At 35.0% G+C, this 15,204-nt stretch overlaps 1 protein-coding gene across 2 annotated transcripts in view; it reads right to left on the reverse strand.

Annotated features, from left to right (window-relative positions):
- The window catches only part of LOC120085169 (ARM repeat superfamily protein), a 37,818-nt gene that overhangs the window by 4,541 nt on the left and 18,073 nt on the right, over nucleotides 1–15,204 (reverse strand). For both annotated transcript variants that reach the window (XM_039041056.2, XM_090316351.1), the window contains 14 exons: nucleotides 14,328–14,409; nucleotides 14,087–14,249; nucleotides 7,550–7,625; nucleotides 7,210–7,383; nucleotides 7,051–7,116; nucleotides 6,815–6,919; nucleotides 4,713–4,802; nucleotides 3,556–3,764; nucleotides 3,213–3,423; nucleotides 2,921–3,103; nucleotides 2,417–2,512; nucleotides 2,260–2,327; nucleotides 1,838–2,180; nucleotides 249–464 (listed from right to left, as the gene is read on the reverse strand). In XM_039041056.2, the coding sequence (XP_038896984.1) occupies nucleotides 249–464; nucleotides 1,838–2,180; nucleotides 2,260–2,327; nucleotides 2,417–2,512; nucleotides 2,921–3,103; nucleotides 3,213–3,423; nucleotides 3,556–3,764; nucleotides 4,713–4,802; nucleotides 6,815–6,919; nucleotides 7,051–7,116; nucleotides 7,210–7,383; nucleotides 7,550–7,625; nucleotides 14,087–14,249; nucleotides 14,328–14,409 (2,082 nt within the window). The remainder of the gene's footprint in view (nucleotides 1–248; nucleotides 465–1,837; nucleotides 2,181–2,259; nucleotides 2,328–2,416; nucleotides 2,513–2,920; nucleotides 3,104–3,212; nucleotides 3,424–3,555; nucleotides 3,765–4,712; nucleotides 4,803–6,814; nucleotides 6,920–7,050; nucleotides 7,117–7,209; nucleotides 7,384–7,549; nucleotides 7,626–14,086; nucleotides 14,250–14,327; nucleotides 14,410–15,204) is intronic.

Below are 15,204 nucleotides of genomic sequence, written 5' to 3' on the forward strand. Positions count from 1 at the left end.
ATTTATTATTTATCTGGGTTGAACCGCGTTGTGTTTTGGGTACTTTGGTGACACATACATTGCTCCTATGTAATTGACACATTCAAGCTACTCGATTACTTATAATTGGATTATCACCAATGCCACTGAATCCTAAAATAAATGGACGGATTACTTCAAAAAAAAAAGTTTTTTAAAAGAGAAAAAGAAAACACATTTCATCAAGATCAATGAAAGAATACAAAACATAACAGGATTAGTTCATGTACCTTTTTCCCAACATTTCTATTATTATGGCCAAGCAAATTAATGGTGCTTCTAAAGAAGGCTGAAGGATTCATAACCCTAGTGGCATTTCTCAAAATAGCGTTCAAATGCTCCTTTATTTGCTTCATGATAGCCACAGGTATACCAATTTCCTGGCTTCTTGTATCAACAAGTTGGACTAGGAAAACAACCTCCTCCAGTAGATCTCCAAGGATATTCTGCAAAAGAATATTTGCAAGTCATACAAACAAAGAAAAATTATACCCGCATAAAGTAGACTGTTAGTGAGTTCAAACAACATAACTCCAAAAACATAGCCTAAACAGCAAGCCCAAACATCAAACTTCATGTTTGTTTTTTTCTACGACAATTCTCCGCACTAATTCCTTGAACAAAAGATTTGTCAACTTTTTAGCTCTGTCCATTTTGATAGAAGGTCACTTGGAATTGTGAGGAATCATTCACCAAAGTTACAGAACATGAGTTAATATCAGTGCTTTTATATGTCTATGAATCAAATGGAATAACTTGAAATGAACTACTAATCTGGACTGATTGGAGACACAGATGAGAGGCAATGCTGAATTTCAGACAAATGAATTAGCCTACAATTTATATAATGCCAAATTGAAGACGTCAATACTTTAAAAGGAAATCCAACCCTATTAGACCTCCAATACAATATAAAAGATACCAAAAAACCAGTATTATGAGATTAAAAGGAATGACCAACAAATTTCGTTGGAGAGACCAACTGGGTAACTTGCTTCATATTTTACACCTACTGTCCAATGATGCAAAGAAATATATACCATGAGGGATGCATTCCAACAAGTCTGTATTTATGAAACCTAAAGTGTTGCAATTCGTGTATTGATTGTTCAATAAAAGGAGTTATAGATACCCTTACTTCTATATCCTATATTTCATGATTTTTGGGTTTCTGTAACCCAAAGTGGTAGGTTCCACAAGCTATGGTTTAGTAGCCCATGGGATAAGCAACCTTATAGCTAGTGTTAAGCAAACTTTCACACGACAAGTTCAAAAAGTCAAGTTCTTTTTTTATATAGAAAAAAATGGTTTTTTATTGAGAAAGAATGAAAGAATACAAGAGCATACAAAAAGCCCAGCCCACAAAAAGGAAAATCCAACTAAAGAAAGTTACTCCAACTATACCAAATAGTAACTAAAGAATAATCCCACCAAACAAGGCTCATGATGATCCCAAGTTATTAAAGTCTAGCCTGAGTCAAAGACCCCTTAAACATACTTGGTGCTACTTCTATAATAAGTTAGTTGGCTTGTGAGTTAAAGAGATGTACCTGCCAACTAACAATCATTGGCTACCTTATTTTGTACAAGTAAGAGATCAAAATTAGATGGAGGATCAAATTAAGTGAAGGAAAAGTGTCAAGTGAATTGTATCATTGAGATGGCAAAGAAAAGTACAGTATGTTATACATGTTAGATTCATTATGTGATAAGCAGAGTGCTAATATTAGAATGCAGAAGCTAGGCGTATACAAGATTAGTGGTAGACATGAGTGTATGAGGAGAAAGATAAAAGAATGTGGTTACTAAAATTTTCAACCTGTATGTCATCCGAGTTTTCAGGTGATGCTAATCCAAAAGCAAATTCTGGACCTTGTAATTTGTCTAAACAAAATTTTGTTGCCAGAAGTAACTTCTTTAGTGATTCCACACAAAAGTTATCTAGACCAATGTGCTTAAACATCGAAGCAAGAGCATGAAGCCAAGTTGCACATGAATACTTCTCACAAATATGCAATGCAAACCCATACTCCCTTTCCCTGTGTACAATGGACATGAAACCATCCAGACCGTGCAAATCTTCAAAGGAAGGTAATTTCGAAACCAGTGACTGAAAAAGACACAAAAGCACCGCAGCCAAGCCATCCCATTCCCCCACAATCCTGCACAAAAGGCTGGTCAAATAGAGTGGTAAAAAATTTAAAAGCAAATTAATGGGAAAATCTAATAATAAAAGAGTACCTTAATAAGTATTGGAATATTTTTACCATTCTATCTTCGACAATCTCAGGCAGTATGCTAATGAAAGTCTGAAATACAAACCGGCATCAGCACACAGCTAAAAGGAAGCACACCTCTAATCATAAAGATAGACATGCATGGCAAGGTCAAGAATTACCTGAAGCAATTTATCCATGTTCTCAGTTTTTGACAGCCAACATGGAACAACAGCAGCAATTAGATCCTCAAGTACACGCTCTGAATGGATATCAACCTACAGATAGATAACAAAAATATAATGTCTGACCAGGAAATCACCTAGAAAGCTAATCATATGTTCTTCTCCACATAAAGCGTGTACTTGTCAAAAGAACTTTTAGAAATTTAAAAAAGACGATCCATAAAAAATAATCAGAGTTCTTTTTTTCTTTATAGTGAGGATATCAGCATTATGTTCATGGTCTACCTCACTAATCCTTGAAAGGATTTCATCCAAGGCCAATCAATCACAAATCATCCAAACCTCAAACCCAAAGCAAAAGCTAACTCATTAATACACAACCACCGACCACAGTGGCTGTAGATGACTAGATGGTTATCCTAAAAATAAACATATTTTAGGAAATACCAAAAATAAAAACCTTTTTAATAAGAAATACCCTCAGGATTACAGATTCTTCACCTGTCTGACAGCAGATTCGCCAATGAGAGAAAGAATATCCAACATATGCTCCACAAGTTTTTCCGGGATAACTTTTGACACAAAGGAAATTAATGAGTACACATGGTTACGGGTAACTCCATCCTTAGATAAATGAGCACAATCAACCAACAATTTGATATCAATTTCTTTTCTCCACTGAACCTGCAATAAAAATTAAAAAAACAACAACAACAACAATAACAAACCAGTGACACAAAGTGAGTAAACAAATTTGCAGATATAACTACAGACTACTAAAATTTATATGCACCTTTTTTGAGGTAGCAGTCACTGCTGATGAACATATATCTTCAAGAATTATTAAGATTGTCTGCCTTATGTAGCCTATTACACCAGACGTGCCCTGAGAAACGCCAGATACTGCATGGTTTGAGTGCTCATCAAGTGCAAGAGTAGCATTAACCCAATCCTCTGAAAAAACTTTTCCAAGCAACATAAACAGTTGCCCTATAAGGGATTGCCTACAATAGATAATCATGAATATTAATATTGTAAGGGAATATCTAATAAGTATTCATCCTCTTTACTTCAAGATGGCAGTAAGCAGAGATACTACAACAAAAAAAACATGACTTTAGAAAGTTTGAAAAAACCTGTTAGCTATGTCTTTCTTCAAGAGCAAAATATCAAGAACAGAGCTTAATAAAGAGAGTGAGTTCTCTTTTCTCCAAATCGTATCATAGGGCGAGCTGGATGTATGGTACTCGATAGACCTCTTTTTCTTCCTATCTACCACACTGCCAACAAAACCTTCACATTTCAACATGTAACCCAGCATCTGGCTGATGGTGGAGGAAGTAATCTACAGTATTAGATTTGAAACAATGTTAGGTTTTCTATAGTGTAGTACCACAATGTTGCATCTGAAATATGTGTCTAAAAAGTACTGTAAGATTGATAAATCAGAAAAAAAAATGATGAACAAATAAATTAGGTTCTCATCCTGTTTGCCTAGATGCACAACTTGTAGATTGCAATTTTTTGAAGTACATGCCAAATTCATCTGGTCTTACTAAAATAAACACAGCTCAACTGGTAGGCATAGTGCTTGTGATATGAACCTTGAAGTCTTCTCCCGCCCCACATATTGTTAAAAAAAAAACAGGAAAAAGAAAGGAAAAGAAAAACATCTAGTCTTACCTTGACTCCTTAACATTGAAGTACGAATAAAAACAAAGATTCAGTACCACCACAGATGAAAAGAGTAAACAGTACAAATTATAACAAAATGTTGGAAGGTCACATCGACATTTTTTTTAATGAAAAAACTTGACTTTCATTGAGTAAAAATGAAAAAATACACAGGTTTACAGAAAAAGATGAGGCCACAAAAAGGAGCCAAACTACAATGAAGGACTCAAGTGAAAGAAATACGACTAATAGGAACTAGGTACTTTACTTTATCTCTCTATTTTTGTTTTTAAGAGATTAAGCAATGAAATGATAATAAAATGCAGGAAGAAAAAGACAACTGAAAACACTAACTGATGCAAGTTTTATATTCCAACAAATAACAAAATAAATTAAAAATAAAAGGTGACTTAACTTTTCTAATCAGCAAACTGTTACCGAATTATTCTATCATGTAGTCTTAATTCAAATCAACCACGCAGAATGACTAATGAGCAAATCATCTAGAAGGGGAAAATGATCATTTAAGATGCAACAATGGAATTTAAGGACAGGTCATGGCATCATGCTGAATGCCATCACCAAAAGAGACAACAAATTAAAATATACAGTAACTAACACGTATGCGCATAAGGGCTTCTCGGGTGGCAGTTTGCACATTATTGTTGGCATCTCGAAATAGCAAAACTAATTTGGAAAATAGAAATTCCTGCATAAAAAGCAAAAATATAGAAAAACCTTAGTTAGCAGCTGAAGGAAAGTAGAATCATTGGTTTCTACAATTAAAAACAAAAAGGAAGAAGAAGAAGAAGAAGAAGAAGAAGAAGAAAACAACTCTCAATTCCATTCTAAATAACTTTCATCAGTTATTACTGTCAACCCAACGATTTGATGCAGAAATGCTTATTCATATAAAATTTTTGGATGCATCTATATCCCAGAAAGAAGAATGTGAAAACACAAGGGATCTTGACAAACCGTGATTAAACAAAGAAGAACCCACCTAGTCGTAAGCTTGTTTGAAAATATATAGAAAGATACATCATCGGAGCACCATACTAGCCTAACATTTGGACAAGACTGGTTTTAAGAAAACACAATAATCACATCCCCTCTGTCCAATCAGCTTGTGGACCAGGTTATTACTATTAATGATAAACCCAGGCTAATAATCTTTGAAATCCTCCCAAAAGAATTCTCTCTCAACAAACAAAGACTTCCGTTATAAATGATTATATACAATTAAAAGATTAAATGCATTAAAAGGAATAGATAATGGTATCAAGGAAGACAAAGGTCAAGAGGCAAGGACAAATGTCTCGACTCTAGTCATATCTCCTGCTCATGGGACACTACTCTTTTTATTTTCAATTGTTTCGTTCTCATTTTTATGCTGAAAAAGAGTTTGATTATTATACTAAAAAGTATTCACAAGGCCATAGTCTTGGTTTCAAGAAAGACTATGCGTCTGATGATTTTACCATTAACCACGAAATGAACTCTTTTTTAATTATAAGATATCTATCTTGTGATGAAATGTTCAGTTACTAAAGTTTGTGAGGTTATCTAGAGTTCCAAGAGTTATCCTTTTATTTTTAAACAGTCTTGTATCCAATTCTTTAAGTTCTAAGCTTGTACTGTCCACGTTCTTTAAATTCTTCATGCTGTAATCTTTAGTAGAAAAGTACTGTTTTAAATAGGTTGTTACAAGAGCTTAGTATTTAAGCTAAAGTCTTCTCTTCATTCAATAGATTTTTGAAGCATTTTTCAGAATTGAGTTTTTCTCTCATCTTGTTACACCAAAATTGGTATAGAATCTATGGCCAAAAGAATAGCTGAATTACACAAAGAAGTAAAATAACATTTGGAGAAGATGATGAACAAATACAAAACAGATGCAGACAAACATAGGAGATACAAAGAATTCAAAGAAGGCGACTTAGTGATGATCCATCTCCGCAAGAATTGATTCCCTGTAGGCACCTACAACAAGCTTCAACCAAGGAAGTTAGGTCCTTTCCAAGTCTTAAAGAAATATGGAGATAACGCCTACAAAGTTGAGCTACCAGAAGATCTTCATATCAGTCCTATCTTCAACGTGGCTAATCTAACAGAATATTTTCCATCGAACCGGCTCAATCTTTCAGCCTAAACTCGAGGACGAGTTTCCTTTCACTTACACAGGAGGAATTTGATGTAATCTAGGGTTCCAAGAGTTTTCCTTTTATTTTTAAACAGCCTTGTATCCATTTCTTTAAGTTCTAAGCTTGTACTGTCCAAGTTCTTTAAACTCTTCATGCTGTAATCTTTAGAAGAAAAGTTACCGTTGGTAACTGTTTTGAATAGGTTGTTACAAGAGTTTTAGTTTTTAAGCTAAACTCTTCTCTTCATTCAACAGATTTTTTAAGCATTTTCCATAACTGAGTTTTGCCCTCATCTTGTTACACCAGTTTGTGTAAATTTTCCCACCAAGATAGTGTTTGACGGTGCTTGTACCTTAATCTACGTTAAAAAGAAATATAACCTGCAATTGTTCCAAAAGAACGTGCAATTTCTTTTAATCAAAGGATAAACTCTCATATGCATATCAATTGCAAGTACTAGATTCCTAACATATAAAAGCATGTCAGTTGCATAAGGTAATCCAAAACATTTAGATTAACCAGAGATAAAACAGTTCACACAATTAAATATCAACTCAAGTTGAGAGATGAAGATAACCTGCATTTCATTCTTCATCATGCCATAAATTTGATCATTCAACTTTTGCAAGATAGCTAAAAGAGGACGTATAATTGCATCTTCAGTTGGAGTGCTACCATTTAACTGGGAAGTACACGATCAACCAACCACTTTAATATGTAAATCTCAATTCCCCCCCCCCCCCAAAAAAAAAAAGGAAAGGAAAAGGAAACAGAGAAAAAGAACTGAATCTTAAGTCCTAAAAGGTTTCTTACTTGCAGTGCCTTCAACAAATAATCTTCAGAAATGTGCCAGTCGAAAGAAGATGGTGTAGCACAACACTAGAATGGCCAGGAAATTTCTCGTTAATCCAATTGTCATATGAAAGTAGCAGACATTGCCAATATAAGTATTTAGGGCACCGGTCAACGCACCTCAAGCAGAAGACATAAGATGGAAACTTCAATGGATGACAAGTTATGAATGGATCTGTCTAGTGCAAGATGATATCTATTGCGTCTTTCCAAAAGAAGAGATAACAGAGCTTCAACTTCCTTAACATTTAGAATAGCATTTCCCATTGATTTGAATAGAGAAAGAATCCTCAGCTGGAAAATAATGGCATCCAAGTCTTAAAATTCCAAACATTAAAATAACTGGGGGAAAACATAAGGTAAAACTACAAACATCCTACATGTCTATGAAGACCCAAATATAATGAGGAAAAAAAAAAAAAAAACAGAGAGAAAAGAAAAGAGGTCAAGTAGGCCAAACCTTCCCATAATCAGAAAGCTGTAAAGCATAACCCAAAATGAAAGCCAGAATCATCTCTTTTGTAGCTTTATCAAACCTGGAGATATTACGATTAGTTAGCTGAGTGACAACCAACAAATCAACATGAGAACATTTTAGTGAAGAAAAATTCACTAGTCTTAAAAAAACAAACAATTTGTCTAGTCACGAGGGATGAATCTGTGTGTAGAAAGTCAAGCTAAATTATGCAGCTATGAATTATAGAATAAGACTATTTTCTTGTATCTTGAATTTATTCTTTCCATATAGCTTTGGATTGATATCTTGATTTCAGCACATTGATTGATAATCTTCTTGTATATATTGAGCCTTTCTTAATCACTCTAAGAATAAGAGAATATATTTTCCTATATTGAGCCTCACTTTGCAAGTCAAAAAAGCTTTTCTAAGAACCAAAAACATCACATTACCTAAATCCATTACTACATTATACAAAGACGCCTTGACCCATCTTTGTAGGAGCTAAAAGAGCCGGGACAGCACAAGGGCTTAAGCTGGGTAGTATGTGCTGTTTTTCCAAAAGGTTTCGAGTAATATCATAGAGAGCTTGGTATTCTACAGGGATCGTTCTATAATGAGGTAAATATGGTAATGATGATGTTGGAATGAGATCGAAGTCATGTTGTATGTCTCTAAAAGGCGGTAACCATCCCGAATCTTATTGAGGGAAATTTGTTCAACAACTCACTTACTCTGCTGTCTACCGTGGTGGGAGAAGGGCTTCCGATTGGTCTTGGACAAGTATAGCTAAGGTAAACTTTTTCACATATGTAAGTGTCACAGGGTCAATTCCAAGGTATAATATTTTGCCCATTTACCCCAAGCGGACTAAGGATACTCTCCTTAGCCAGCCTTCTCCTTTTCCAAAATGGTCATTCATGTAGGTTATTTGTGGAATTGAACACTCTTAACGATGTCACCATAGTCATGACTCTCGCCACGCCACTCACAAGATCCATGTGCCCCGTGTGCATGAGTAAGGATTGCCGCCAATGTGCATCTCAATTCACTACAAACAATAAGCACATTAGTAGAATGGACACTAGTCAACTTATTGGAAAACTCACTCCCAACTTTTCCATTACAACATGAATAAGGAATATATACAGCCTAGTGGCACGTGCCATAAAACTCATGACATGCCAATTTTACAAAACCGGCGTTGGAACCCTCCATCAAAACTCCACTTTGATGGATTACAACATGGCCCCAACTTGATTCCCTCGAGCTTGCAAGGAAAGCACTTCCTCCCAAGGAATGTCCCCCAAGGAATGATCCTCTCTACGGATCAAGGATTTCTCCCCACAAAGGAATACAAGAGATCCCTTCCAAAAGGAATGAATGCCTTGGACAATCCCCAAGGTCCTCCTTTTATAGATGTGGAAGTGAGTAATTGTAGGAAAGAATTGTGGGAAGTGGCCTTAGTGGGAGTGCAAACCGCGAACTCCCCTTAATTATAGGGCCACTCACCATGACTAATAAATTTCCCATTTATTTTAAGGTAATTACTTAGTTCATGTCCACAACCAAATAGCCTTCCACATGTTGGGGCTTATTTTTCTCACCATGACCTACATAATCGACCACCACTACTACACTTTCACGTTTTTAGGAACAACCACCATGATCTAGTTGCCCACCCATGATCATGAATGTCCACAAATCTTGCCTACAAACTCGCTAGCCACTCTCATGTTCCATGCTAGTCTCAACTAGCCTCCAATCATCCTTCTCAGCTTAGACAATGATCTATTATTAAGTGCCTCTCAAAACACCTTCCACGTGTCATGCATACAGGCTATGTAGCTAAGAGAATGATGGACATCACTTCCCTTTCCCCTTGTTTGAAATGCAAGGATTTGGGATGATTTCAAATCATAACTAATTTGAAATCATCTATCGTGTTTGGATAGCTTAAAGTAGTAAAGGATTTGAGATCAATTAAGATCTCTAAAAAAAATCGTCCCAAAACCATCGAATTTAGGTGGATTTTAAACTAAAAAATAATTCTTTCCAATTTTACCTCACATAATCTTTTTTATATTACATTAACTAAAACCCATAAGATCTTTTTTATACTACTATAATTAAAACCCTTCAAGATCTTTTTCATAGATCTTTTTTATACTACGATAACTAAAAACCCTCCCAACCTTCCTACGTTACATCATTTTTGTTTCAGTTCTTCTTCCAGTTTCTCTACATTATTTCACCATGTTAGCTTCTAGTTTGTTTTTTTCATATTTGGTTTTTTACTTTGTTAATTGTTGTTCCCTTTACTTATTTTCTTTTGTTGATTTTTCATTTGACCATGATTATGACATTTGTAATTTTTTATTCAATAAGTTAATTTATTTTGATTAAATAATATGTTCTTCAAATTGTATGCAATTAATATTGTTATTTGTTATAAAAGTAATTTATAATAATTAATATAATTCCCTGCAACATATAAGGGCAAAAAAGTAAAATGTCATACTTTCTTTTCATTTCCCGTGGGAATCCAAACAAGAAATTTTAATTTAAATGTTTTCAAATCAATTAGGTTCCAAACACACATAATAATTGAAACCATTTCCTGCATTTAAAATCCTGTCATTTGAAATCATTTCTGTCTAAATCCTAACGCCAAACAAAGCATTCGTCTCGAACTAAGCTTGCCTCGACACTTTGGGCACATGTCTTGGCTAACCTAAAGTCAGCCCTGAGTGTGCTCTTCGCCCCCTCAGACTGCCTACCATGTCATATGCTTTGAGATTCAGGGGTTTGGCACCAAGCCTCTTTGGATTAGAGCAAACTAGGATATCTTGATTAAATCCTTAATTGATTAGGATTGGGATTAGCTTTCTTGATTGATTAGGATTATGATTAGTTCCCTTGGTTATTTAAGATTAGGATTGGTTACTTTGATTAATTAGGATTAGGATTAGTTTGCTTTACAATTCTCTATAAATAGAAGAATTGTCTTCTCATATTGATAATTTTTAATTCATAATAAAGACTTTGATTTGATTCTTGGAGAGAATTCTCCTTTTTATCACTTTAGGCTACATCAATTTGGTAACAGAGCAGCTATCTAGGTCAATGTTGACTGCCGTCAGAGAAAAACTGGAAAATTCTTGGCAACACTGATCACAAGAGGGAGCTTCATGAGTTGTGCTTGTCGTTAAACAGCACACATTTAATTTGGGGAACCCTTTAAATTCAAGAAAAAAAGAAGAAGAAACCAGAGTCTTTTTAAAAGATTTTGCAAGAATGGACTACTAGATCAAGAAGACGCCGCCAAAGAGAAAATACAGCAGTTGGTATAGGCAAGAAAATCAAATTTACTCCCAAAAACAATGTTGGAATTCTAAATCAAGAAGAAAATTTCCAACACAACGATTTCGCCCATGCCCAATTTTCTCAAAGAACTTATCATTATCCACAATGGAAATTTGATTGTAGCAATTCCGATGAAGATTACAAAGTAGTTTGGGACAGAATCACAAGGCGACATTGTCAACAAAGAGCACGATGATCCAATCAAACCAGTTTTTCAAGAAATTGACATAAGAATTGGGAGTTCGATAATTCAAAAGACGATTTAGAGTGTGAAAAAAAATTATTATGACCAACATCAAAGAACACCCATGCATCATCTCAACATGGAGGTCGAAACATTTTTAAGAAAACTAATCTCAATCCTAATCAATTGAGGATTTAACCAAGATATCCTAATTTACTCTAATCCTATCACAGTTGAAGCTCACAGGTGAAATTCAAGCAAGCCAACTTCGGAGGGAAGACCAATTGCACGAAGAAGAAGAAAAAGAAAAACGTGTGACGAAGAAGGAGAAGAAAAAGAGACGAATAAAACAGATTCAAACGAAAATAAAGATGAACGTGACATGATCGAAGACAAAGGTGAATCAAACCTATTGTTAAATAAAGTTACAGTAGTCAAGGAGGGAGAAGAATCAATCGACCAAACATTTTGTGTTATAGCATGTAATGAAGAGGATGAAAACATGTTCGTAGGGAAAAGTCGTGTGATTATTTTCAACCCATTACTCACACGACCCGAACCAAAGATTTTAAGGTTCCGATACAAATTCATCAGCGTTGCAAAGGAAGAGAAGAACGAAGAAACGTGTCTTGTTGCGTGCAAAGACAAAGAAGTCGAGAGGAAGACATTGGAACCTCTGATCTCACCAGCGTGATGAATCTTTTTGCCCAAACCCCACACAACCCAATCTCTAACCAGTTCCCTTCATTTTGGCCCCATAATCCACACAAACTGGCCCAACTTTGGGTATCTTCATTTTTTCCTCAAACCAATCAAGTCCAAATACAAACCAACCAAGTCCAAATTTTTTTACAGAATTAACTCAACTCATCTTCAACATTGTTCAACTGGTCAGTTTTTTCCTCAAGCCACACTCTTGTATCCAATCGGCTTGGAAGATGAATTTCTTATTTTTCAACGTATTTTGAAGTCAAGGATGCTTATTTTTATTTTATTTTATTTTTTGTAATCTTCATTTTTTTAAAACTCCAGGACGAGTTTCTTCGTTTTTTTTTTTTAGGGATAAAATGATGTGGTAGGATTAGAGTAAATTAGGATATGATTGGAATTAGTTTTCTTGATTGATTAGGATTATGATTAGTTCCCTTGGTTTGTTAGGATTAGGATTAGTTTCTTTGATTAATTAGGATTAGGATTAGTTTCTTTGATTAATTAGGATTAGGATTAGTTTGCTTTATAATTCTCTATATAGAAGAATTGTCTTCTTGTATTGATAACTTTTGATTCATAATAAAGACTCTGTTTTGATTCTTGGAGAGAATTCTCCTTTTATCACTTTCGACTACATCACAAGGACACAGACATGGGACACGAGATACGACAACATGGCGACACGCCAATTTTTGAAAATGTAGGACACGACACGTCAAGGACACGTTATTTTTTTAGATTTTTTATTACATATATATGTATATATGTGTTTATATATGTGATCAAACCTAAAATACCTCAGTTTTTTTATTAATGGTTAAAAATAATGATTTTTAATAAATAATAAATAATAAGAAGAAATTAAATAAAAAATAATAGTAATAAAGAAGGAAAGGAATTTAAAAGAGAAAAACCAAAAACCAATTTAAAAAGGACCCAACGTGGAAGGGATGTAAAAAAACCCAAAAGCCCATTTAAGAGTAAAAACCCTAACCCTAATGATGTTTCCCCTATCCCTCCATTATTCTTTTGTTGACATCTACGCACAGCCCCTCATCCCTTCTCCCCAATTCTGCCTTTCCCCTTTCCTCCTCAATTCTTCTCAACCTTCACCACCATTGTCAAAGTTCTCAATGTCATCCCTCCCTTCGTCGTCGCTCAACAAGATAATAAATGCAACGTTTTAATTTTCTTTTAAAATTGCAACTTGTCGTGTCCTAAGGTGTCCCCCACCATGTCTGGTCATGTCGGGGGCGTGTCCTACCGTGTCGGACATTACAAATTTAATGATAAAATAATTGGCACGCCAGCTGGCATGTCAGGGTTAGATACGTGTCTGACACTGACACTTGACCATTTGAGGAGTGTCATGCTTATTAGGTCCTTGGCAGTGATCTTGTTTAAACTCAACTAGAGACAATAGGTAGAAGGACCACCTTCTTTCCCATCCATTCAAATTCACAAGTATTGGCACTGCCCGTATGGATGGTAGGTACGAATATAATATTGCCATGGTCAGCCAAGCTAAATATGGCAGGCGTCCATAACTAGGACATCACATATGATTTGATCTTTATAATAGCATCCAATGGATAATGACACGGTACAAATTTCATTGATTGAAATTTCCCCATCCTTTTTAATCCATCCCAGTTTAAGGCCTTGATGGTTGTCCCCTTTCAGTTTGAGGTGTTAAACAAGTTTCTTAGACACCATGTTTTTGCTACTACCATTATCAATAATGACATTGCAGATTTTGTTTTCAACAGCAAGAAGATTGAAGATCGACCATCCATTTCAATTGGCAATCATTACAATTAACCATGAGCAGCACCCATGATGATCATTATAATTAGTCATGAACGTTGATTTGGAATCTTTGGTTGGAAATGAATCGTCGAATTAGATTGTGTTGTTCTGTCTTAATATTTCATTATTATTTAATTTTTTAGTTTCCCATTTTGGTTTCTAGTAATTTTGAGCATTAGTCTCTTTTCATTATATCAATGAAAAGTGTTTATTGTTTTCTTTCAAAAAAAAATTATGAACTTGGTTTTGTTATTTAGGATTAGTCCTCTTTTGTAGCTGGGTTGGACTCCCATTTTGTGTCGGGGCTGGTGCTTTTTGTATGCTTTTGTATATTCTTCATTTCTCTAAATGAAAGTGCAGTTTCTTGACATGAAAGAGTTTCTTTATGTGTGTATGTGTCACTCTCAAAGAAAAAGATATTATTGAAAGGAAAAGTTTGTCCGAATAAAGGTGAAGTTTTAGATACACACCTTTGTTCAATACTCTGAGGAACTAAAAAGCTGTGTGAGGATGAACCAAGCAAAGATGCTAGAAGGGAAGGGAGAAATTTTCTGTCAGACAATATGAGCCGTTTTTGCTCAATAATGAGACCCAGAAGTTTATCTAGAAAGTGATTCCACGTAGCATTGTTTCCTGCCAGTTAAATGACCAAATTAAGTAAATTCAAGTTAAAAGTACAAGCTTGTAAATTTATCTCATATAGAGAATAACCATTTTTCTTGGAAGAAAAGTTGGCATGATCCAGTAATGAAAACAGCCCCTCAATGCAGTTCATGGCCACAATCCTGGTATCCTGGAGTAGATCACAGATGGCATCAACGATTTAAAAACAAGTTATGAAACAAAAGTTGCACTTGGCATAGTGTATTATTTTTTTAGATGAGAAGAGACTTGTATTAAAACAAAATGAGAGAAAATAGTTAAACTCCCATTAATAGAATGCTTCCAGAGTTGTTAAAAAGGGTAGAAAGGTTGTAATTACAAAATAAATTCTTGTGACTATGTCCACTACAAAGAAGCAGGAAGTTGTACACTTCTAAAAGTTGATAAAATGCAATGAAGACAAGGAGTTTAACCTAAAATTTGTGCCATGCCGACACCTTTTAGAACCCTAAGTGTAGGCTTGTGCAATGAAGAAGCAGACACGACCCACCTAGGACCTGCACAACTGGACCCATAACATCCTTCCAGTGAAATTTGAGTTTTTTGCCCCCAAGAACTGCATGTCCTGGCCCAATTCTAATCCCACTCAATTTTTCTACAAAATTCGACATAGCCTATACTCAAATCTACTCCTCAACCCAGGTTGAATTGTTTCCAGATCTACAACGTGGATTTCAAATCTATATTCAGTTCGTGATGTCATCTTCTGCTGTCAATTTTGTGAGACATCTTATTGGTGGTAAAGCCTTTTTGGTTGCCCTGGTTCGTAGTTTTTTTTTTTTTTTTTTTGAAAACTTACTTGACTTGCATTTTGTAAAGTTATCGATCGTAATTATCATAGCCCATTTGTTGCTTCTCCTTTTAGGCAGAAATTTAATGTTCAATGTTTTTTGCCTACTAAGAATGAAACTCAAATGTGTTCTCA

This window comes from Benincasa hispida, chromosome 1, assembly GCF_027475165.1.
Source record: "Benincasa hispida cultivar pf3 chromosome 1, pf3_genome.v1.1, whole genome shotgun sequence".
NCBI lineage: Eukaryota > Viridiplantae > Streptophyta > Magnoliopsida > Cucurbitales > Cucurbitaceae > Benincasa > Benincasa hispida.